General features: G+C 41.3%; 1 protein-coding gene across 1 annotated transcript in view; it reads left to right on the forward strand.

The window, feature by feature from the left end:
• Positions 1-25815, forward strand: part of LOC124779336 (lysosomal alpha-mannosidase-like) — a 209239-nt gene that overhangs the window by 89817 nt on the left and 93607 nt on the right. Inside the window, exons 5-6 of the mRNA XM_047253705.1 lie at positions 3326-3462; positions 25375-25508. Of these exons, the coding sequence (XP_047109661.1) occupies positions 3326-3462; positions 25375-25508 (271 nt within the window). The remainder of the gene's footprint in view (positions 1-3325; positions 3463-25374; positions 25509-25815) is intronic.

Genomic DNA, 25815 nt, shown 5'->3' on the forward strand with positions numbered 1-25815 from the left:
GGGTCTTGCCTAGGGAAAACTGCTATCGAACGATTACATCAATAGGTCGTGTGAAGACTCAAAGTGTGTAGGATCTTTGGTAGTGTTAACTCTGCCGCGTGGAGCGCGGGCAGAGCAGAGGGAGTGTGGCTGGAGTAGCGAGTGGAGCAGGTGTGTTGCGTGATGCTCCCATGAGTTGCCGCGCTTTTGGGGTTTGGCAGCATGTAATTGCGCTCGACTCGCGATGATAGTTTCTGACATGGTATCGCGGACGGGAAGCATTAGCTGGCGCACATCAAGAGCCTGTTTCGCCTGGTGACCGTGTCGAGAAGAAGGCGCGCCAACATCCAGCTTCTGCAACAGCGACGGCCGACAATGAGTGACTGTCGCCACCTCCTCGATCGACGGCTTCAAACCTTCAATCAACCAACAAGGAAGACTAAAAGCACGTTAAGTTTCAGAACTGTATGGCAGACCTCAGCTTTTCAAATTGTTCCATTTGCCTCGCAAAATTACAGCAACTTAGCATGAACCTTTGTTGCTCATTGTCCCAATTGCATTGCCAAGCAGGGTCCCTTCCTTTTCCGAAATGAACCCGAGTGTCGTTGAAATTCAAACGCCAGCATAATTCCATTTCACTGCTTTAATTTCAAAGTTCAATTTAAGTATTCATAGCTGGCTACAATAGTTAGATTACACAAGCACAAATTAAGAGTGCGAGTTTTGTTACCGTATTTTAGCTTACCTGTGACTGCAGCTCAGCTTGGTACGTACTAAATTTTACTATTGTTAATTGTTCAGAATCGTTTAAGTCAAGTTCAAAGTTAAATCTCTTCTTTCTAAATTGCGTAGATTCAAGTAGCTTTAGAAATGATTGTTGAGGTAGTCCAAGACTAACTGTATTTCGATGTGCTTCAGAAAGAAAGCTCACTATTAACTTCAGTCACTAAATTAACTTTCGATTTTCCGGTTTCATTAATTCTTTTGCTAAATTAAGTGTAGCGAAATTTATTACTTCTGACAAACTTTCAGTTTTCACACTACACGTGTCAACCTTCAGTTGCCACGCTTCTAGTGCTAATTATATGTGTAATAACCTTTCTTTTTCAGTTATTATAGTAATTGTCCATAGGACTGGCGACCGTAATTTCCCCAAATCTCAAATATCTAATTACCGCTAGTTGATTGTTAACGTAATGGCTGCACATTTACTTTCTTTATTAACTTTATCCCTATTTCAAAATTAATTTCCACCAGTTTCACTTGCATTTTTCCTTTCATTTAGATGCAACCCTTTCCTCCCTCTTTACCGACAGGTTAACTTCGGTGACGATTGCTTTTCCAAAATTCCCATTATGTACACGCGGTTTCATTTTTCACTGTCATTAAGATCGATAAGTGAGGGGGAGGTTACAACCTGTCATGTGATTTAAAAGCTAAGCTGCAACCACTGTGCTGCATTTTATGAAGGCACGACAACCAACAACTTGTCTGTCCGCATGAACGACCACCCACAAACTGTGGCCAATAAACAAGTGGACCACCCTGTAGCTGAACACGCTGCCAAACACGATACCCCTCATCTCAATGACTGCTTTACAGCCTGTGCCATTTGGATCGTTCCCACCAACACCAGCTTTTCTGAGTTGTGCAGGGGGGAACTTTCCCCGCATTGTATTGTTTAATTATCAGACTGAATTAGATAGTGTACTTTATATAATGTATTAAAACTCTTGTTATTGTTTGGCCAATGTTTGAGTAAAATTTGTCTAATCGCTTTACCCTATTTGGTTGTTGTTGTTGTTGTGGTCTTCAGTCCTGAGACTGGTTTGATGCAGCTCTCCTGGTAAGTTACTGAAATGTTTCACTTCCATATTAAAACTCTTGTTATTGTTTGGTCAATTTTTGAGTGAAGTTTGTCTAATCGCTGTACCCTATTTGGTAAGTTACTGAAATGTTTTACTTCTAATGTTCTTTAAATCTGGGTGTAGTGTAGTACAGTATGTATAATATTGCCTATTTTCCCTAGTGAAATTCATCACAAATCGTCATAACAATTTGAGATGAATAATGATGTCAATATCTATAACACTAGAGAGAATGCTGACCTTTATTTCCCATTATCAAAGCTGTCAGTTGTCGAAAAAAGAATTCAGAACATAACAACAAAATTTTTTTAACCATTTACCCAGTAACATAAAATGTCTGCAGGTAGCAAAGCAACTGACATTTTGTATCTGACAAGTCACAAAGCATCTAACCTATAATCATTTCTTTTGGACAATTTAACCTGTTCCACAAATGAATTTTTGTTGAAAAATTGGTAAGTTGTAAAAAAATTACTTCTTAAGAGTAACAGTTGCTGTACAAATAGTAATGAAAAATAATATGTTCATAAATGTAAACATTAATCATGTATACATACCCTGTAAACTAACTTGTTCCTTATCATTTTGATAAAGGAATCATTTAGTTGATCTGTGGAATTAACTGTACATGTACTCTTCGTGACTTGCACTCCAAAAGATGTTCTTTTCTTTTGGGATTTTAAGGAGACCAGGTTCATATATGTATGCATGCTATTATTTGATTATCTCATACCATGGATTCATGAAGTAACAAGTTCGTGGAAAAAGCTAGAAGTGCAGTGGCAATAAAACATACAAACACTAGCAGTATGAATTTTAATACAGAATTGAATCTGAATACTTTGGGATAAATGCTGTCATGCTTCTCCCTTCATCCACTTGTTTTTCACCTTCCATCTGTCTCTCTCTCTCTCTCTCTCTCTCTCTCTCTCTCTCTCTCTCTATCTCTCACTCACTATCTTCATCTCTCACCCTCTCCTTCTCTTTATTCCTCCCTCTTTCTTTCCCTCTCTCCATCGCTCCATCTATCTCCTTCTCCCCCTCTCCTTCTACCTGTCCCTTCCTCTCTGTCTCCTTCTTTCCCCTCTCCATCTCCCTTTCCCTCACTCCCCCTCCCTCCAGTGGTGGAGCTGCTAAATGCACTTTGTCAGTTTATCATAGTGAAATTCAGTAGAATACTCTTTGTAACATGTGATTCTCATTAAACAAAAGGTTCCCTGTGCTCACAGTTAGAAAGTTTTGAATATATTCATGAATCTGTACCAGTGAGTAGTGGGCCCAATTAAGTATCTTAGTATCATCCTGTTTTCTTTAGGAGTTTTCACCTGAATTTGCGATTTAGTTTTTGAAGTGCATTGTAATTTAACAATGATGTGAGACTAAAACAGTTACCCAGCTTTCCTTTTTCCTAATATTTACAAGATTATATTTCTTTTCGGAAATGGGATCAAGGCTAATAGAGGTAAAATATATTTCAGGTACAGCATCCCGCCTGTTTACTGTGGCTTTCAATGGCTCATATTCTCCACCATCTGGTTTCTGTTTTGATATTAACTGCAATGATGAACCAATTATTGATGACATTAACAGCCCTGATTATAATGTGGATTCAAGGGTAAGGGATGAATAGTCTTTATAAAAAAAAATCATGTAAGTTCCTTGTAAAGGTACAACAAAAAAGTTTCGGGCTAGCACTGAGATGACATTGATATCAACAAAATTTTGTTTTCACATGATGGTATATGTTGTGTAGCAAGTTAAATAGACATTAACTATATCCACCAATGAATTTCTTTGTATTGATTATAAAGTCACTGGTTCTAACAGAACTTCAAACTCTATAAAATTTTCTAATCAAACAAGGAATTAAATGAAATAGGTTATAAAAGTTTTGAACTACAGTGGGAGCATGAATTTAATTAGAAACCCTCACCATACATTTAAATGACCTAGTTCAACCACATTTGAAAATGCATGATTTCCATTTTAGGATGATTTAAAAATGAAGAAACTAGTTTATTTTTCATACTTTCATTCACTACAGAGTTACTGAATCATGTTTTGGGGAAACTCAACCTACAAGAATAGTACTTTCACAATACATTTATTCATTCATGTCCTTTGTCATTACCAATATATCTCTTTTCTTGAAAAATAATTCCAAGTAGGGCTATAAATACCATGACCAAAAGCAACCTCTACAAAGACTTTCAAGGGCTTACCATTAGTATTCTACACAGAGTACATGAAAGAACTTGCCCCCTTCTAACAGCCATGTACCGCAAGTCTCTAGAGGAACAGAAAGTTCTGAATGATTGGAAAAGAGCACAGATAGTTCCAGTTTTCATGAAGGGTCATTGAGCAGATGCGCAAAACTATAGGCCTATATCTCTGACATCGATCTCTTGTAGAATTTTAGAACATGTTTTTTGCTCACGTATCATGACATTTCTGGAAACCCAGAATCTACTCTGTAGGAATCAATATGTATTCCAGAAACTGCAATCAGGTGAGACCCAACTCACTTTATTTGTTCATGAGACCCAGAAAATATTAGATACAGGCTCCCAAGTAGATGCCATTTTCCTTGACTTCTGGGAGGTGTTCAATACAGTTCCGCACTGTCGCCTGATAAACAAAGTAAGAGCCTACGGAAAATCAGACCAGCTGTGTGGCTGGATTGAAGAGTTCCTAGCAAACAGAACACAGCATGTTGTTCTCAATCTAGAGACATCTACAGATGTTAAAGTAACCTCTGGCATGCCACAGGGGAGTGTTATGGGACCATTGCTTTTCACAATATATATAAATGACCTAGTAGATAGTGTCGGAAGTTCCATACGGCTTTTCGCGGATGATGCTGTAGTATACAGAGAAGTTGCAGCATTAGAAAATTGCACAAAATGCAGGAAGATCTGCAGGGGATAGGCACTTGGTGCAGGGAGTGGCGAATGACCCTTAACGTAGACAAATGTAATGTATTGTGAATACATAGAAAGAAGGATCCTTTATTATACGATAGCTGAACAAACACTGGTAGCAGTTACTTCTGTAAAATATCTGGGAGTATGTGTATGGAATGAACTGAAGTGGAATGATGATATAAAATTAATTGTTGGTAAGGCGGGTGCCAGATTGAGATTCACTGGGAGAGTCCTTAGAGAATGTAGTCCATCAACAAGGAGGTGGCTTACAAAACACTCGTTCGACCTATACTTGAGTATTGCTCATAAGTGTGGGATCTGTACCAGGTTGGGTTGACGGAGGAGACAGAGAAGATCCAAAGAAGAGTGGCGTGATAGCGTTATGCCATTAAGGAAAAGGCCATGAGGGAGGAGGTACTGGACCACTAGTCACTCAACAGTTGAATCAAAATTTTTATTTCACTGAACACGTTTTTCTGGCCATAAATCATTAATGCACATTTGACTTTCCCTTATCATATACTTAGCACTCTTGCTACTCTTAACTTGCAATAACTACATCATCTTACTCACACTAGCCTTGACACAACTCTATACATAATCTAACAAACAGAGATACAAATAGCTTATGGGTTTTGTGTTGTAGCATTTCCGGATCCAATGATTTACACTATACCTCATGTAATAAGCACTATTTTATGGACCGAAGCACCCATATTTATATACATACATTTTGTTGATTCTCGCACACATGTGTTTACCATATCACATGTGATCACAGACTGCTCACAAAGATGTTATATGTGACTTGGTTGATAGTCACCACATTAGCCCCCCCCCCCCCCTCAAGTGTGGAGCACAAACACAAATATTAGGGCATACATTTAAAGGAAGCACCCAGGGTAACATCACACTTGTGGGGACGGTCATCACTCACCCGCAGACCGTCGGCAGATACCTCATGCGAGGCAGGTGTAGCAGGAGGTGGGGACTGACTGAGTGGGGTATCGAACAGTTCTCCTAGTGACCACGTTGGTTTGAGGCAGCAGACGGATACAGTTTGAGGTGTGTCATTAATGAGCACTTTGAACTTGTTGCTGCACCACGAGATGACTCCATGCGGGCCCGAGTACGGAGGGCTGGGTGGCGGTCGGACAGTGTCATTGCCACCACGATGTGAGTGCATGACACCAAGTCCTTATGCAGGAATACGGGGAGAAGTGAGTGCGGCCAAGGAGGGGCATGCAAATGTTAGTGATAAGCTGCTTAACATGCTCGATGAGTGTCGAGTCACAGATTTGATCTGGGGGAGTGAAGGCTCGACTACCTCTGCTGGGAGGGTGAGGGGTTCTCCATATAGTACTTCCTTCAGGGATGCGCCAAGGTCCTCTTTGTATGCAGCGTGAATGCTTGACATTACCCATGGTAGGGTGTCGGCCTGCCCACTTGCCTCCGTGGCACACCAGTGAAGCTTTAAGTGTTTGGTGCCAGCGTTCGACAAGTCCGTTGATCTGGGGATGGTATGCTGTTGTCCTAAATCGTTTCACCCTGCACAGTTCACAAAGCTGTCTGAAGAGGGTGGGTTTGAACTGGCACCCCTGTCAGTGGTGATAGAAGCTGGGCAGCCGAAGCACGAGATCAACATTAATAAAAGGGCTTGGGCCCCCATGTCGGTTGTGATAGTAGTTAGGAGAATTACCTCTTCCCAGCAGGTAAATCTATCAATGGCAGACAGCATGCAATGAAAAGGGCCTGATGGGGGTAAGGACCTGACGATATCAATGGGTATATGTTGAAATCTTCATTTTGCCACATTGAACGTACCTGTGGGGGACTGTGCATGACGTCCTAATTTTGCGCACGACAAGCCACACGTGCTTGCGCCCGACTGTGGCATTGTTTTATCACCCCGGGCCAAACAAAACGTTCAGATACCAGACGTGTGGTGGTGCGTATGACAGGGTGTGCCAAGTCATGAATACTATTAGAAATGTCCCAGCAGAGAGGTACAGGAATCACCAGATGTATGCGTCCTATTGAAATGTAGCACCAGATGGTGTTGAGAACCCAGGAAGTGTCCCTAACTCTAGATTGAATCCTGTTTTAGCATCAGAGCGCAATGTGGCGCGTTCAGTATCATCTGTTTGCAATTTAGGGAGTTCACTGAGGTCCAGTTGTGAAGATAATATCAACACGAGATAAAAATCATTGACAGCGTTGTCTGCCCTTCTGACATAACATATGTCATTTGTACTGCCCCCACTGCTGTACCACTCATGTCTGTAGTAAGCTAAGTGAGATGGGAGCATTAGGGATGGGACGAGCGAGCATAACGGCCATCTGTAAGGCAGACTTGAGGTTGTCAAATGTACATTCCATATCTGGAGTCCACATGACAGCCCGAGATCCTGAAGTATTTTTGCCTGCGAGAACATCTGTCAGTGGGACTTCTATGTCGGCATGGGGAATGTGTTCATGGTGGTAATTTACAGTCCCTAGGAAAATCTTGGTTCACTTGGACACAAGTTCCCCAAACATACTGTAATCATCAGTGGAGACTTTAATCATCCAATAATTAATTGGGATGATTACAGTTTTTTTAGTAGTGGGTATAAGACATGCTGTGAAGCACTATTAAATGCCTTCTCTGAAAACTATCAAGAACAGATAGTTAAGAACCCCACTCATGATGAGAATATCGTGGATCTGATGACACAAACAGAGCTGACCTCTTTGAGGATGTTCATGTCAAAACTGGTACCAGTGACCATGGCATGGTTATGGCAACAGTGATTACCAAGGGATAGAAGACAACTAAAACAAGCAAGAAGATATATGTGTTCAGTAAACTAGATAAAAAATCAGCAGTGCCATATGTCAATGATGTACTTGTAACTTTCAACATGGGACAGGAGCACTTAGACGACTATGACTCAAGTTTAAAAGAATAGTTGACCATGCACTTAGATATGAGCCGTTGATAACCAAAGTGGTCCAAGTCAAAATAATTTAGTTTTTGAGCTATACTACTCAGTTTATTCACAATCCAAGGAAATTTCTTGTGGAGAAGTGATATGATGATAACTGCATTACGTTACTATATTAATAATATACACATACATTAGTGTTTCACATAACTTTAGCGACTTTTGTGATCTATAGTTAATAGCATATTACTGTTATTGCCAAGATAAATTTTGTAAAAAATATTGTAAACAACTGTGAGCAAGAAGTGTTTGAGTTGCCATATGAAAGTCAGTTCTGGGGCTCTGTGCAGCTGTTGTGGCAAATGGTTACATTGGGGTGAATGTAGTGGCATGGAAATTGGTGAAGTAAATGGGTCTCTTCCATGGCACTGCAGATTATGTTCAAGGGATAGGAAAATAGTAGAACAGAAAGGGAATATTAGAGCCCCTCAGGCTGAACTGGATAGTGCAAGGGAGATACTGATGAGATTAATGGGGGAGGAGGGTGAAGACAGGTGGGAAATGGTAGCAAGGAACAGGGGCCACAGAAAGAGAATAGCATCAGCCAGTTTCATCATTGGCACAAACAATAGATTTGCCTTGCTACCTCAGTCAGCTAAGGAAGAGGCTCAAGTAGATGTAAGTGTAGTCAGCACTCAACAGACTTTTACTAGGAAACCAACTGTTGCAAAAAAATTAGAAAGTAGGAGGAAAGTTCTGTTGTTAGGTAGTAGCCATGGAAGACATGTGGGCCAGTTCTTGCAGTAAAAATTAGGTGACATGTACTAGGTCACAAGTATTTTCAAGCCCAGTGCACGTCTTAGCCAAGTGATAGAGGATGTAGGATCATTGTGCAAGGGTTTAACAAAGCAGGATCATGTTGTGGTAGTGGGTGGAGCAGGAAACAGTATTGATAGGGATCAGGGCTACAATATTGAGTGTGACCTGGTAAAAATAGCATCTGCAACGAATCATAGGAATGTTGGCTTGGTTCCTGCTTTCAAGTGGTTTTTACCGGCCCCAATTGAACAGCTCTGTCAGGAGGCTCAATATGTGGATAGATCAGCTGCTTTGGACGGTTACTTTGTCATGCATAGGTTTGGTTCCTGTTGATGGTATAGGTAAATGGGACTTCACAAGACATGGCCTGCATCTCAATAGGAAAGGGAAGGGTAAAGTGGCTGGATTGACAGCAGAATCTTTAGTACAGTGAAACATAATGTTAGCATGTCACTAGATTCACATAAATGCACAATTAATATATTGCATCAGAATATCAGGGGATTAAAAAACAAAGGAGATGAGCTTCTTGTTTGTTTAGAAGATTTAGAAACTGAGGGTGGAATAGAAGTACTGTCTGAACATCACATAGTCACAGGTATGGAAATGGTAAATGCAGTTGGAAATAAGCTTTTGGCACATGTAAGTAGAAACACTATGGAGAGAGGAGGAGTTGCCATAATATGTTAAAATCAGTCGTAGTGTGAAAAATTTGGAAACTAAAATTTGGAACTCCCACTGGAGCCACTTGAAGAGTTCCAAAAGCATTATTCCTCTCCCACCACAGTGAAGTGCATTTTCAGAAATAGTGATATAAGTAAAATGGCCAGACCATGTGGTCTTGTTGTACTGTGTTGGTTTGTGTGTTTATTTATACTCTAAAATCAAAAAGGCATTATAACAGTGCTAGTAAGTATTAGCATTGGTTTCTTTCTTTAAATTTGTAATATCCAGATGTTATTAAAGCAGGAATTGTCTTTATAAGGGAAGTTTATGATCCATGTTGAAGTCTACATGAATCAAGCAGTGCTGTCTCACATGAAATACATAAGTCATAAAACTCATCCCTCTCAACAAAGCTGTGTGATCTGCCACTGAGGCATAACAGAAAGACACAATGAACTCTTCCCTTACATCCCTCCAGTGCACCACCATCTGGACCTGGACATGTTGACTCTTTGGCAGAGGAAGACGATGTGGATGGTGAAACTGAGTAAATAGACATGCTCGTTTATAAAGCCTCTTGAAAAAGCAGCGTAGCAAGAATTACATTTTATGAAATTTTGACATTTAGAAACAACAATTTATTTATAACCCATAGCTGAGTAAACTGCCAAACTATTAGACAGACTCAGTAGGTAGCAGTTTAGTAATAGACAACAATAATGCAATTATTTTAACTCAATTTGTGAGAGAAAACTGCAAAATGTGAGCAATAAGTGAATGTCACATTTACTGTATCCCATTAAATTTATGTTTTATAAATAAATTGCAATTATGGAGATTAAATGAGAGTGTATTCCTTCTCAGGTACTCAACTTCATCAAAACATTTGTATGAAGAGTGGTAAAGTACCAATTTACCTTTCACTATCAGTAAATTTCTGAGAGTAAAAGTGGTACTCCAACTATTAGGGACTATAAAAAGGAATTTAAGGTACATATAACTAAAATGTCTGTAGTAAACCTAATAATAATACTTCATTTGTGCAGTTCATCAAATGAATCATGAATCATCATAAAGAATGAATTTATCTCAGACAAAACACAAAACCTTTCATTTCTCAGAAATGGGAAAGATTTGAATTTACCACTTAGGCTCTCAGCAGCTCATATGTACCCAGTAGAACAGTTCATAATGGGAGGGCTCTGCATGTTATACAGTCACTGTAAAGAAACTTCTCACAAAACAGAGAATAATAGGTGTACGACAAAACATAGCACTATAGATAGAGGGATAATGAATGAATGAATGAATCAATCAATCGCTTTATTCATCCATTAACAATATACATTGTACAGATGTAGTCAATTACAATATAGTTTCTTATATTTAAATTGTTTCAAAAACTTGGATGATAAATAAAAATATTTTATATCAGTATATATAAATAATATTACTTTTCCATATTCAGATATTCTTCAATGTTATAAAGACTATGTGTTATTAAAAATTGTTTAAGATCTACCTTGAATTTATGAAATTCTTTAATTTTCTTTATTGTAGAAGGCAATGCACTAAAAAGTATTTTGGGCTGGTAGTTTACACTTTTTTGGTAGAGTGCTCCTTTGTGGGTGTCTCTGTGGAAATCATCCCCGTTCCTTGTTTCATAGTTATGAACCTGGTTATTTAATGTTGAAAATTCCTGGTGAGTTTTCTGAAAGCATACACATTCATAGATGTATAACCTAGAAAGAGTCATTATTTTAAATTCTTTAATTATTTCCCTGCATGCACTCTGCGGGGAACCCCTTTCATTATTCTAATAGCCTTTTTTGAAGTTTAGAAGTTTGTTTTGCCATACCTGTATTTCCCCAGAAGATCACACCATATCTAAGCAAACTGTTCATGTAAGCATAATAGGCACACAGCAATGATTCAGTTTTGCAAAGTGTTTAGAAGAGATACTGAGGGAACTGTACTACCAGACTCCTGAAGACAGATGTAACCTAAGAACTGGCTTTAAATTGTGGCTCTATGAATATACTACAATCCCCAATGTGTCAGTCACACAGGGATCATGAGGATAAGATTAGAACAATTACTGCACACACAGAGGCATTCAAACAATCATTCTTCCCGCTCTCCATACATGAATTAAATGGGCAGAAACCTCAAAACCTCAATAACTGGCACACTGGGGCGACCCTCTGCCACGCACCTCACTGTGGTTTGCAGAGTCTAGATGTAGATGTAGATATCAACTTTCCTAACACACACATTTCTCTACTAGCTATTCATGTGAAATCCATGTCTGGTGAAACATGCTCTACCAAGTGAGCTGACATCTATTAATTTGACAATACTGAAATCTTACACGTGTTTTTTAGTTTTTCATTTATTCTATGAATTTCATTGCTCACAGGTAAGCATTCCAGCAGGTCATGTCTATGGCTGAAGTTTATGAGTATGATATTTGTATTAGTTAGAAGTAACAGAAGTCTCAAGAGCTGTTTAAACATGACCATGACCCTATTTTTGTAAATGTCATTTGCTCCAGCACAAACCATTATGCTTTTCTGTTCTGTGTAGTCATTTTTCAAGATATTTCTTGCCACTTCTTTGAAATCAGCACCTGGCTTAATCATAACTGCTGTGGACTGTCAATGAATTACTAATGTTTCTAAGTCCTCTAATGTGGTTGTCTCCATATGGGGGAAAGCGATCCAGAATTATGTGCTAGAAAGTTAATTGTTTGTCACAGGTCAGGTACATCAATTAAAATTATATAAACGGAAGTTTACATTACACTAAGTTTTCTAGAGTATGATATCCATAATGAGTTTGATATGGAATAATTATAAATAAAAACAAAGATTCTGTAATTTACCAAATGAGAAAGCATTGGTTGTTGATAGACACATTAAAAAACACATAAACAGACACACAAATTTCAAACTTTCACAACCCAAGGTTGTTTCATCAGGAAAGAGGGAAGGAGAGAGAAAGACAAAAGGAAGTGGGTTTTGAGGGAGAGGGTAAGGAGTCATTCCAATCCTGGGAGCGGAAAGACTTACCTTAGGGGGAAAAAAGGACAGGTATACACTCACGCACACACACACACACACACACACACATAATGTTGTTTCCTTCTGTCGGGCGACATTAAGAATGTAGCGCTGATGAGGTCAACACCAGCATCGATCTGAGTATCGTCTTATCGTTTTTGAACTAAGCTAAGCATTATCTTTGAGCAGTTCCGCCATGTCAGTTCTTTGTGAGCCTTTGATGTGTTTAGTTGAATAAATGAACTACTGTCAAATTGCTGTTGTTTAGTGTAACCAACCCAAAAATCTACCTCCCTGGTGACCCCGAGTTGTAACATCTTCCGTTTTTGCCATTTTACTGTGTCCGTGACCTCCAGGTTGGTTATTTTCAGGTGTATTACATCGACACAGCAATCAAACAATGACTTTGGACCAGTGCCTACGCCAGATTTTGTGATTGACATGCATTGTGTTGCGGGTGATGTACACCCGCCAGGACTGCAACACGATGCCTCTCATTTGATGATTCCACCAATTTCGCTTTCGAGCCTGCAACAATAAGTGAGGTTACGAGTGCACATGACTCTGGCTATCAAACGCCTTTCTTCCCGCCACATGTGCCCGCCCTCATCGACTCTGCAGTTACCTCTTACAGATCTCCGTGCAGTGCAGGACCAATGTAGATTTCTGCAAAAGCTTCATCGGACAACATACTACTGCCAGGACAACTATTTGCCATGCTGCAATCCATGCAGTACCACGCGGATACCTGCCACATGGCTGGAACTGCTTCGTTCACAGGTCTACATCCTCAGCATCCGACCACACCCACGCCTGCTTCAGTCCAACATCAGCACATGCCTTCCTACTTCAATACCTCAGCCAGCAACAGAAACAATAACTTATTATCTGTGCCTGACCTTCACCTCCATCCCACTGATATGCCTCAGGGTTTTGTCCCATGACATTCACATTATCCGCACACCATTTTGAGTGGAGTGACTAAGAACAGTGAACATTCCCACATTCCATCCTACATTTGACATCATTTTCCACACTGTTTGCCTGGACAGCCCATACCTCCGCAGCCTCCCTGTGACTCAGGAGGCCCTGGCTCTGATCAAATGCCGAGCTTTCTGCAAACTAAAACTTTGAACTTTCTCTCACCTGTCGCCCACGCACCGGCTCCAGTTGAGCTTCTGCTACCATTCTTGGCACATCTCGGTGCCTCATCCACGTCGGTCTTTCATGACACGTCAATCGGAACACACCTGCAATGTGTTGAGCTTCCGAAATCGCAATCAACACATTATGGTGTCTCACCCGCGTCGTGACGGATCGCGCTCAACCACAATGTGACACCTTCATGCTACTACCCGAACAGCCATCGTTGCCACATCCCCTGGAGGCACACTGTCCTGGAATACTACAGCAACAACAGCTCGATTCAGGCAGTGCCCCGACGAACTCAACTCAACCTGTTCTACCGAACATTCTACAACACTTACGAATGCTGCCGCCGTTTAATCCCGACAGAGCGACAACCTGGTTCAAAATTGTGGACAAACTGTTTGACCATTACAAACTCGATGAGTCAACCAGGTTTCTATGCCTCATTGACCATCTGCATGACCAGGAGGACTCGATTGCTGACCTGGTCGACACCCCAGACTCATCTACCCGGTACACTCTAGCCAAAGAGACAGTTCTACGTCAGCTTGCACGCTCAACTGAGGCAGCAATACGGCAAGTGCTCCACGTCGAACAACTAGGCAATGACAAACCTTCCTAGCTCTGGAGATGGCTACGTGACCTGGTCAGTGCCGATCCATTCTCAGACACTGCTCTCCTTGCCATCTGTTCAGATAAAGTATCTCCTCATATCCGCTTTGCTCTGGCTCAAAGGTCTCCTGAACCTATCGAGCAAAGACTGACGATTGCTGACAAGCTACACGATGCATCACTGCTGTATTCTGCCAGCCACTGCCTACCTGACAAGTCTCAGGTTCAGGCTCATCACCCTGCAGCCGGACGTGGCCGGGGCCGTACTGTGCCGACTGTTCCGCTCGCTCCGGGAAGCAGTAAACAAGCTACTGGGATGTCACCAGCTCCACCCATGGTCAGGCTCTCTCCTGCAACCGAACCTGCCGCAGCCACTGAACCTCGGCCATCACCTCTGGCAACAAACTTTCCTCAGGAAATGCAACCGCACCACCCGTATTGTTACTTCCACACACGGTTTTGTCAGGTGGCACAGAATTGCAGACCACCCTGCCACTTCCCAAACGCCAATTTCAGGTAGGACTGGGTACCGCCTCCTGCACACAACATGACAAGCAACCCCCAGTGCTCCATTCTGTCTGGGAATGACCAGATAATTGTGGACAACTTTACATTAAAGACATTTCATCGGGATACCTTTCCCTAGTGGACACAGGCGCTCAGGTTTCGCTGCTGCCTTCATCCTTAGTGTCGTTGAACATCCGCCCTCATCATACTTCACTGCAAGATATGAATTCAACTAAACTACAACAAACTGCAAACTCGATTGGACTTTTTTAGTGTGCGAAATTGACAAACCTATACCTGGCATTGACTTCTTGCGGCACCAGAAACTGTCACCAGACCTAGTGCGAAACACCACGTTTCATCATCCGTCCAAGACTCACTTCCCCTGTGCTCCATCAAGCAACCCCCTCCCCCCAACCCCGTGACACATTGGTCCGGGCTCATCTCATCCGTACATGCTCGTCTCTGTTGACGAAGTTACAAGAAACAATGCTCGCCTACGCAAGGCAAACCTTGAGCTTTCCCTCCGGCTAGACGAAACACAACCTCTGATGCACCAAAGTAATTACAGACACTACAGCAAGGACAGAGCAAGGTCAGTAAGTGCGCCGAATCTGCTTTCAATCCCAGCAATAGAGCTTCCATGTGTTTACCTCCTGCTACCCCTCACAACTGTGCTATCAAGACTGCCATAACGTGTACTGACAGTTCCGCAGGGCCACACCCTCCTAACACGGCAGTGACTGATACTCGGCCGAACACAAGTGCGCATGCGCAACGAGCGTCACGTGTTCCTGAACTGATAGCTCCTACCCCTCCCCTCGTGGACAGCACCTCAAATTATGCAACTTCAGCTCCTGCGCGCTGCCGTGCGAACGTCACTGACAATACAAACAGTGCACTCATGCCCAGCACTTCGCCCGCGACCGTGCTGCCATAGGCCGCGCCCTCAGAGAATGGACTCACTAACGGCTCACAAGCTCTATCGAGCTCACCTGACCATGGTGCCACTGCTTCGGGCCGGCGGCCATTTTGGCACGTTGACTCCTGGGATACTTTGCCACCTCAGCTCCCGTCAGATCCGTCGAGTGGTCCCGAACACCACGACCACACTCCGCCCCGCCACACATTGTAAACAAACCACCTCCCGCGCCGCCGGCAATATTTCCGCCGTCACCAATAGCATGGTTCACAAACTTCGCCTCACACCAGGTCCCTCGATCTCCAGTAAACCACGTCGACTTTGTCCCGAGTGCCTCTATGACCTTAAACACCAGATTTCTGAACTACGTTCCAAGATGGCCGCCGAGTAAGTGACGCCAGAAACCATTTGCAGAAAGTTAAGTGATTTAGACAGGAATATAATTTAGTTTAAGGCCGACAACAAATTAAATACGTGCATTAGTGTATCGTTTAGTCTTGCCATTAAAGGTTTGACTTTTCTTTGCGTATTTTTTCAGAAAACACGAAAAGATCGTAACTTCGCAAAGTCGCGCTTAGGCTTAAATTTTGTAAACGTGTTTGTTTCTTGTTTCACGGTAATTTAACTAGTTTCTCGGTAACAAATAAGTAAACTACCGTAAATAGCGTATAACTTCATTGTTGTAATACAGATTTGAGAAAAACAGCGTAACTTTATATCAGAGACTTGCCTATATACATTTGTTTATAGGCCTAATTCTCGTAACGTTTTTGGAGAATCAAAGTTAAAGTATCTCGTTTAATTGTCCTTTTTTTCATTCCATCGAGTGAAATATATAATAAATAGAGTATACCTTCATTGTTTTAATGCAGATCTCAGAAAAACAGCGGAATTTTAAATCAGAAACTTGCTTATATACATTTGTGAATAGGCTTAATTCTTGTAACGTCTTTTTTGATTTTCGGTAATTTAATTGATTTATTCTAGCTAAAGTATTATTTTTGCCATGAGTGAGAAGTGCCTGACCTGCCGTAGAATTGTTAGTTCCGGGGTTTGGTGTGATGGATGCAGTAGTTTTTTTCACTGGGGGGACTGCAGTGGCGTGGGTGTTGGGAAAGTGGATCAGGCTCATCAGTGGTTATGTAGGATTTGCAGCAGAGATAGGAAGATAGTGGAACAGGAGGGGAAAATTGCTGCCCTTCAGGCTGAGCTAGATCAGGCTAGGGAAGATCTGGACAGGTTAAGGAGGGAGAAGGGCAAAGAGAGGTGGGAAGTGGCAACAGGTAGCAGCAGGAACAGGCCTAGAACTAAGTCTGACAGTTTTGTGGTGAATGTCAAAAATAAGTTTGACCTGTTGCTTCAGTTAGAAACTGATGAGCCTCAAGCAGAGGTAGGTGTAGACAGGACACAACAAACTTTCAATAGGAAATTGAAAAAGAATGTAGGAAAGTCATCGAAAAGGAAGAAAGTTTTGTTGTTAGGCAGTTCTCATGCCAGAGGTGTAGGCCAACTTCTGCAGGAGGAATTAGGACCAGAATACCAGGTCACAAATTTTTTCAAACCAAGTGCTAGTCTGGATCAGGTGACAGAGGATTTAGGTTCACTCTGTAAAGGATTTACCAGGGAAGACACCGTGGTTATTGTGGGAGGGCCAGGGAACAGCATTGACAGAGATCCTGGGTACAGTATAGAGTGTGACCTGGTAAAGATTGCGTCGGCATCGAGACACACCAATGTTGAATTTGTATCTGTCCTGAGACGCCATGACCGGCCTCATTTGAACTCTTCTGTTGGGAGAGTTAATTTGGAGTTGGAATGGCTGCTTGGGTCGGGTGCGGGGGCTCATATTGGTGTGGTTCCTGTTGATTATCTCAGTAGGTGGGACTATACCAGGCACGGCCTACATCTCAACAGGAAAGGGAAGGGGAAACTGGCTGGGGTAATAGCAGGAAATTTAAGGGGGGGAGGCACTGCCATGAATGGTAAAATACCAGTGGTTACAGGTGTTGGAGCAGCACCTTTTTTTAGGATAGGTAAGACAGAAAGATGTCAAGTTCTACGAGAGGTCAGGATTGAAACAAATCTTCAGTTTAGGAAATAAATTAAACAGCACAATTCTAGCACATTGGATCACCAATCACAGCTATCAATTATAAATTTTCACCAATCACCAGAAATTTTATCTCCACCAAGTTGTATCTCAGTCCTAGGTAATTGCATTGATGAATTAAAGTCACCTAACCCAGTTGACATAATCTGCCTCTCTGAACACCATGTGACCACTGGTATAGGAACTAGGCCTAAGCACAATGAGAAACTCAGACAGGAGAGTACTGCAAATGTTAGAATAAGGAAAGGTTCTCATAAAAGTATAATTAAAAATAATGTAAGTATATTTCATCAAAATATTGGGAGTTTAAAGAATAAAGTAGATGAGCTTCTGGTTTGTTTAGAAGATTTAGAAGCTGAGAATGAAATAGATATACTATGCCTGTCTGAGCATCACATTGTTGCTGATATGGATAAGGTAAATGTAAGTGGTTATAAGCTCTCCGCACATGTAATGATAGAAAATATGGAGAAAGGAGGAGTTGCCATATATGTCAAAAGTTATCATTGTGCAAAAAGTATAGAAACAAAAAAGTTTTGTGTAGAGAAACATATAGAAGCATGTGCCTGTGAGCTTAAATTAAATAAAGGTACATTTATAATTGTAACTGTATATAGGTCCCCATCAGGAAATTTTCATCTATTTCTGAAAAATTTGGACTCCTTGTTGTGCTATCTGTCAGACAGGGGGAAGCAAATTATTATTTGTGGGGACTTCAATGTAGATTCTCTGAAAGAGGGTAATAGGAAAAATTACCTTGAAGTATTACTCGGTTCTTTCAATTTGACACCCGTTATTGATTTTCCTACTCGGGTGGTAAAGGATAGCAGCTAACTGATAGATAACTTCTTTATAGACCAAGATAAGTTTAACCAGATAAATGCTCAGCCTGTTGAGAATGGTCTTTCTGATCATGGTGCACAGCTAGTTACAATATATGACATAGCTCCATTCAGCAATACTAAACAGTCCTCCAAAGTAGTACGTTCAGTCAACGATTTAACAATTGCAAATTTCAGGGAAAGCCTACAGCAGTTAGACTGGGATGAGGTGTACCGTGAACCTGATGCCAATTTAAAATATAATTTATTTCATGACATTTTTGTAAATGCATTTGAAAACTGCTTCCCCAAGAAAATAGTTAAATATACTCGTAAGAAACCTTGTAACAAACCATGGCTTACTAAGGGTACAAAAATATCTTGTAACCGGAAAAGGGAAATGTATCTGACAGCAAGAAAGAGTAGTGACCCAGAAACTATCAAAAATTATAAAAACTACTGTGTTATATTAAGAAAAGTTATTAAAAAATCCAGGAGTATGTGTATCACGTCTGAAATCAGCAACTCTGATAATAAAATTAAAACAATGTGGAATATTATTAAAAGAGAAACAGGTCAGCCAAGAGCAGAGGAAGACAGTATTACCATCAAATTGAATGAAAACTTTACGAACAAAAAGTCAGAAGTTGAAAATATTTTTAATAATCATTTTCTAAATGTTGTGGATATTGTAGGATCCAGGTGTTCATTAGAAGATGCTAGGCTGTTAATGGAAGAGGCCATACCTATGCAATTTGATACAATTGAAATCTCACCCACTTCTCCCTCTGAAATTAGGAAAATAATAAACTTGCTTAAAAGCAAAAACTCACATGGAATTGATGGCATTTCCAGCAAAATACTAAAAGCTTGTTCTCAACAGATAAGTAAGATTCTCAGCCACCTGTGTAATAGCTCTCTGGAACAGGGCATTTTCCCTGATAGACTGAAATATGCTATTGTTATACCTTTGCATAAAAAGGGGGATAGATCTGATGTCAACAATTACCGTCCAATCTCCCTTCTAACAGCTTTATCCAAAATTTTTGAGAAAGTAATGTATTCAAGAGTAGCTTCACATATCTGTAAAAATGAAGTACTAACAAAATGTCAGTTTGGTTTCCAGAAAGGTTTTTCAACGGAAAATGCCATATATGCTTTCACCAGTCAAATTTTGAATGATCTGAATAACCGAACACCACCCATTGGGATTTTTTGTGATCTCTCAAAGGCTTTTGATTGTGTAAATCATGAAATTCTGCTAGACAAGCTCAAGTATTGTGGCATGAGTGGGACAGTGCACAAATGGTTTAATTCATACCTAACTGGAAGAGTGCAGAAAGTTGAAATAAGTAGTTCTTGTAACATGCAAAAATCAGCACATTCCTCAAACTGGGGAACTATCAAGAATGGGGTTCCACAAGGGTCAGTCCTGGGTCCTTTGTTGTTCTTAACATATATTAATGACTTGCCATTCTATATTCATGAAGAGGCAAAGTTAGTTCTCTTTGCTGATGATACAAGTATAGTAATCACACCTGACAAACAAGAATTAACTGATGAAATTGTCAATACTGTCTTTCAGAAAATTACTAAGTGGTTCCTTGTAAATGGACTCTCACTGAATTTTGATAAGACACAGTACATACAGTTCCGTACAGTGAATGGTATGACGCCATTAATAAATATAGAACTTAATCAGAAGCATATAGCTAAGGTAGAATATTCCAAATTTTTAGGTATGTCCATTGATGAGAGATTAAATTGGAAGAAACACATTGATGATCTGCTGAAACGTTTGAGTTCAGCTACTTATGCAATAAGGGTCATTGCAAATTTTGTTGATAAACATCTTAGTAAATTAGCTTACTACGCCTATTTTCACTCATTGGTTTCATATGGCATCATATTTTGGTGTAATTCATCACTGAGGAATAAAGCATTTATTGCACAAAAGCGTGTAATCAGAATAATAGCTGGAGTCCACCCAAGATCATCCTGCAGACATTTATTTAAGGATCTAGGGATATTCACAGTAGCTTCTCAGTATATATACTCTCTTATGAAATTTGTTATTAACAACCAAACCCAATTCAAAAGTAATAGCAGTGTGCATAACTACAATACTAGGAGAAAGGACGATTTTCACTATTCAAGATTAAATCTAACTTTGGCACAGAAAGGGGTGAATTATACTGGCACTAAAGTCTTTGATCACTTACCAAATAGTATCAAAAGTCTGACAGATAACCAACAAGTATTTAAGAAGAAATTAAAAGAATTTCTGAATGACAACTCCTTCTACTCCATAGAGGAATTTTTAGATATAAATTAAGAAAAAAAAAGAAAAAAAATATTTAAAAAATAAAAAAAATAAAAATAAAAAATAAAGAAAAACAAAAAACACAAAAAAATAAAGTTGTTATATTAACTTAAGTATGCTGTTAAATTAACCTAATTATGTCATGTATTGGAAAATTCGACTCGTTCCACATCATTACAAAATATCGTATTCATGATCCATGGAACTAGTATTAATCTAATCTAATCTAATCTAAGCTCCGGCGTCATTGAATCCTCTGCCAGTAGTTGGTCTACACCCATACATATGACACCAAAGAAAGACGGGTTCTGGCGCATGTGCGGAGACTACCGTCGACTAAATGTACGAACAATTATGGACACCTACCCCATACCCAACAGTGCTGACTTTACCAGTTCCCTCACAGATGCGACCACGTTCTGTGTCATTGATTGCAAACGGGCAACCGCCAGATCCCCATGGCTCCAGAAGACATCGAGAAGACAGCAATCACCACCCCAAGAGGGTTATTTCAGTTTCGATTCATGCCCTTTGGTCTGAAAAACGCAACCCAGACCTGGCAATGCTTCGTCAACAAAGTGCTATTCGACCTAAAATTCTGTTTTACATATCTCGATGACTTTCTTGTGTTCAGCTCCTCTGCCGAGGACAACATTCGACATGTGCAAACTGTTAGGAACACTCTCGCAGCAGCAGGCATCGAGACCAACCAGGACAAATTGCAGCCACATCAACCTGCTGTCACTTTTCTTGGTTTACAGGTCTCTGCCGACGGCATTTCACCGCCCCCTGAGAAAGTACAAACAATACTAAACCTACCCAGATCTGCATCATTTAAAGAGCTCCAGCACTTTCTGGGGACGGTTAATTATTATCGCCGACATCTACTTCGGTTGCAGAGATTCAGGCTCCACTGACGGACGCACTGACTCTTTCACTGCCTCAAAAATCTTCTTGCCGTGGCCTGCACCATCGCGCATCCTCATCCCAATGCACAGCTCTTCATTACCACAGACATGAGCGATACTGCCATCAGCACTGTCCTTAGCCAGACAATCGACGGCCAGACTTCGCCTCTGCAATTCTTCTCACACAAGCTCACCAATGCTCAACGGAAATATAACGCGTTTGGCAGGGAGTTGCTTGCGGTCTGCTAAGCGATCAAACATTTTACGACTGACGTTGTGATGTTGAGGGTTGCCCTTTCTATGTTTTAACAGACCAGAAACCCCTGGCTGCGGCCATTACAAACCCCCCCAGCTGACCCGCCTCCTCGCCGCTTCAGATACATGGACTTCATATCTCAGTTCACCGTCAATGTGAGACACATAAAGGGTGCTGGCAATATAGTTGCTGATTTCCTTTCACGAGTCAACGCCGTCCATTCGCTGTTAGACCTCTCTGATCTGCCTAACCTCCAACCCGCCGATGAGGACACACAAAATCTGATTTCAGACTCTACCTCTTCACTAGACTTCATCCGCACCACCTTCCCAGGCATTTCTGGTGAGATCTGGTGCGACGACAGCATGGGCACGTTATGATCTCTCATCCCAACCATGCTCCGTCGAGCTGTCTTCAACGCACTGCATAATTTAGCCCACCCCGGTGTTCATGCGTCCGCCCACCACATTGCGGAGCGCTTTGTATGGAGAAATGTCAACAAGGTCTGCCAGCAATGGGCACGTTCCTGCATCGTGTGCCAACACTGCAAAGTACACAAGCCCACTTCACCACCCCTTGGAGCCTTTTTGATCCCTCCTGGGCATTTCCAGCATATTCATACTGACATTGTCGCCCCCCCCCCCCTTTCATCGAGTCATGGGTATCACGTTTTGGATGTCCAACTATCATCACAACTGACCAGGGCAGACAATTTGAGTCAGCCCTGTTCAACGAGATTTGTAACATCTGCGGCATCCGGCGCATCCATACCACAGCATATGACCCACAATGAAACGGGCTAGTTGAGTGCTGGCACCACTATTTCAAGGCGGCACTTCAATGCCACAACTCTCTATGGATGGAGGCCCTTCCCATTGTGCTTCTCGGCATTCGTGCGATCTATAAGGAAGGCCTCAAAGGCACAATAGCCGAGTTTGTATAAGGCCAGAACATTGTTCTCCCTGGCGAACTTGTGAACCCTTCCGCTTCTCTCCCTCAGTCTGATTTACCTTCCTACGTGGACCGCGTCAGACAACACTTCATAAACCTCCATATCCCTCTGCCTGCCAGCCACTCCCTCCCTAAGGTTCACGTCCCGAAATCTCTGGACAATTGCGAATACTTCATACTCTGAGATGACACTGTCTGTGCTCCCCTCCATCCTCCATATACTGGCTCGTACCGCGTTCTCTGGTGCTCAGCCAACACCTACGACATACAGATAAAATTTTCAGCTGTTACAGTCTCTCTCAACAGACTTAAGCCTGCTCATGTCGAGCCCGCTTCTACCCCCCTTCAGGCCACGACCATGCCACTCACTGTTGTGGCTCATGACGCTCCGACCACTCCCTCCAAGTCGGACTCACACACTCGATCGAGTGACTTCCAGCTCCAATCGTCGAGCTCTTCTCCGACCTCGCCCTCTACTCCGGTCTCACGACACTCTGTCGAGTGACCCCATGCTCCCCACGTCGAGCTTACCTACGATCATGCCCTTGCCACCGTGCCCTTCGCTGGTCCCTTCAACCTCTCCTTCATTGCCTACCTCGCCCTGCCGAGGTTTCTCATAACGTCCCCCCCCCCCCCCCCATCCCATCTTGAATGTGCCCTAGCTTGAGGTGTTTGAGCCTGTTCCCCTGGACATAATCCACGACATCTCTATAATACTATGCGGTGATACACTGTTCATCTTGTGTTTCTCTTCATCCAGTGCTCATGACATAACCTCCACCATTCTCTGCCACCTGGTGAAATGTGTACCCCTCTTGCCCGACGTTGACCTGGACATGCTTCGTGTGTTCGCCACGCCCACCGGAGACATCGTTGTCATCGCTCCGTCCTACTCGCAAACCGCTGGGCTACCTGTTGCTGCACGACCAGCACGCCCATTACGATGCCCGACGTGCTTCAACGACTTCCAGGTTCGGTGGCCGAACCTTCCTTCTCGTTATCTACCTTTGCAGCTCCCCGACGATGCCGTCGAGCTGACCGTGGTCCGACTCCCTCGCTCCCTCAGACCACCCTTGCCAACGTGTTGGTCACTCCCCCCTCCTGCCCTCTCAAGAGTACTCCGTACTGTGGGGGGGGGGGGGAAGGGGGGGGGCTATGTGGTGCTGATGAGGTCAACACAGCATCGATATACGTTTGTCTCTAGACTCCGAGCATCATCTTTGGATGCTAAGCTAAGATTATCTTTGCTCTTTTCCACCATGACCAGTTCCTTGTAAGCCTTGCTTGTGTTAAGAGGTGAATAAACAAACTACTGCAAAATCGGAGTGTTGTTTGGTGTAACCGACCAGAACTTCCTCCTCAAACTTACCCCCTGTTCAAGGCCTTCAGAGTGAGTGATAGTCTTTATACATTCCAGAGGACAGCTGAATTTTTATTTCCAATCTAAGGAAACAAGAAAAGAATAGTCTATATCTTATTGTAATAGAAAATTATCCATCTGACCCTAGAAGATTTAATTCAACAATATTCAACAATATATTCACCATTAAGCCTAATCTACTTTGTCGTGGAATGATTCATTACATAATCTACAGAAAACTTATAATAAAATTTAAAAATAAATAAATTACTACAAAAGTTAAATACACACAAACACATTTCCCGTATTATGTATAAAAAAAAAAATAATACACTACAGTACAATCTGTCCTAATCTACTAAGAGGAATTCCAGTGGAGAATGAAGGGACATCATTCAGCCTGGTTTTTTAAACTCTATGCTTGTGTTTGCATAAAAGATGGTTATCAGGTTTTACCTTCTAGCAAAATCATGTTTTTATACCTTTCTGTACAATGCTTTAAGAAACATTATCCAAGAGCAATCACTTTTTCTGTTTTGTGTTCACTGAATTAATGTGACAGTTCCTTTTTAAATAGTTCATAGCATCATCCAAAAAAACATGGAGTATATGTACATGGATGACAAACTTAAAATGCCAAGACACTTCAACAATGGTTTGCACCTTGGGAAGTGACACTGCATACTGTTCTGAATGTCCTTTCTACATACCTCTCTAAAAAAAACCTTCAAAACGCTGGTAGCAAACATATTGGTCTGCAGTTGTCTGCATTACCTCTTTTTAAAGAATGGTTTTATGTTAACAAGGAACAGTGTGGCACACACATATGGTACACCAATCTTCAAAAATGTACTTGATATTTCATAATCCCAATGTGATTATTTATCTTTCACTGACTCAGTTTCCTCCATACATCTCTCCTCTTGAAGTAATGACATAAATGTCTTTCAACATCAGGCGTTAAGTATACTGAATACTTGTTTGTACGAACAACATTTTGATTTACCTTACCGATTATTGACAGGAAATGGTTATTAAATATTTTGAACAGTTCTCGTTACACATAAAACTGAGACTCTTTATGGCCATGTTTTTATATCCAGATCATGATAAAACCAACTGTAGTCTTTTTTTTGCTTGTTTACTAAATCTGTATGCTAAATTAATGAAATTAAATTATAAATTCTAATGAGACTTGTGTGGTTAACAGGTTGCTGAATTTACAGCCTACATTGAGAATTTAGCATCTCATCTCCAAACTGAGCATGTGTTGGTTACAATGGGTGATGACTTCAATTACCAAGATGCAGCCCAGTGGTTTGTTAATCTGGATAAATTGAAAAAGTAAGCTTTGTGTTTTTATGAGTAACATGTTGTTTTGAATTATGTCTAAATCTGTAACAGGCACATATATAAATGTACATTGTGAATTACTACACTATTGACCATCCACAATGCAACACAAATAAGGGCTAGAGATATCACAGCCAAACTGATTTTCGAGATAACATATTGTGTGAAGATCACATAACTGAAAATACAGCTGAATGTGAAGTGAGGAAGATGATGAAATCAGTATTGAGAGTTTCTGGTTATAACCAGTGCTACATGCCTCCGCATTGAATCAAAGAGGCTTTGGATGTATTGCTGG

Source organism: Schistocerca piceifrons, chromosome 1 (assembly GCF_021461385.2).
Source record: "Schistocerca piceifrons isolate TAMUIC-IGC-003096 chromosome 1, iqSchPice1.1, whole genome shotgun sequence".
Taxonomy (NCBI): domain Eukaryota; kingdom Metazoa; phylum Arthropoda; class Insecta; order Orthoptera; family Acrididae; genus Schistocerca; species Schistocerca piceifrons.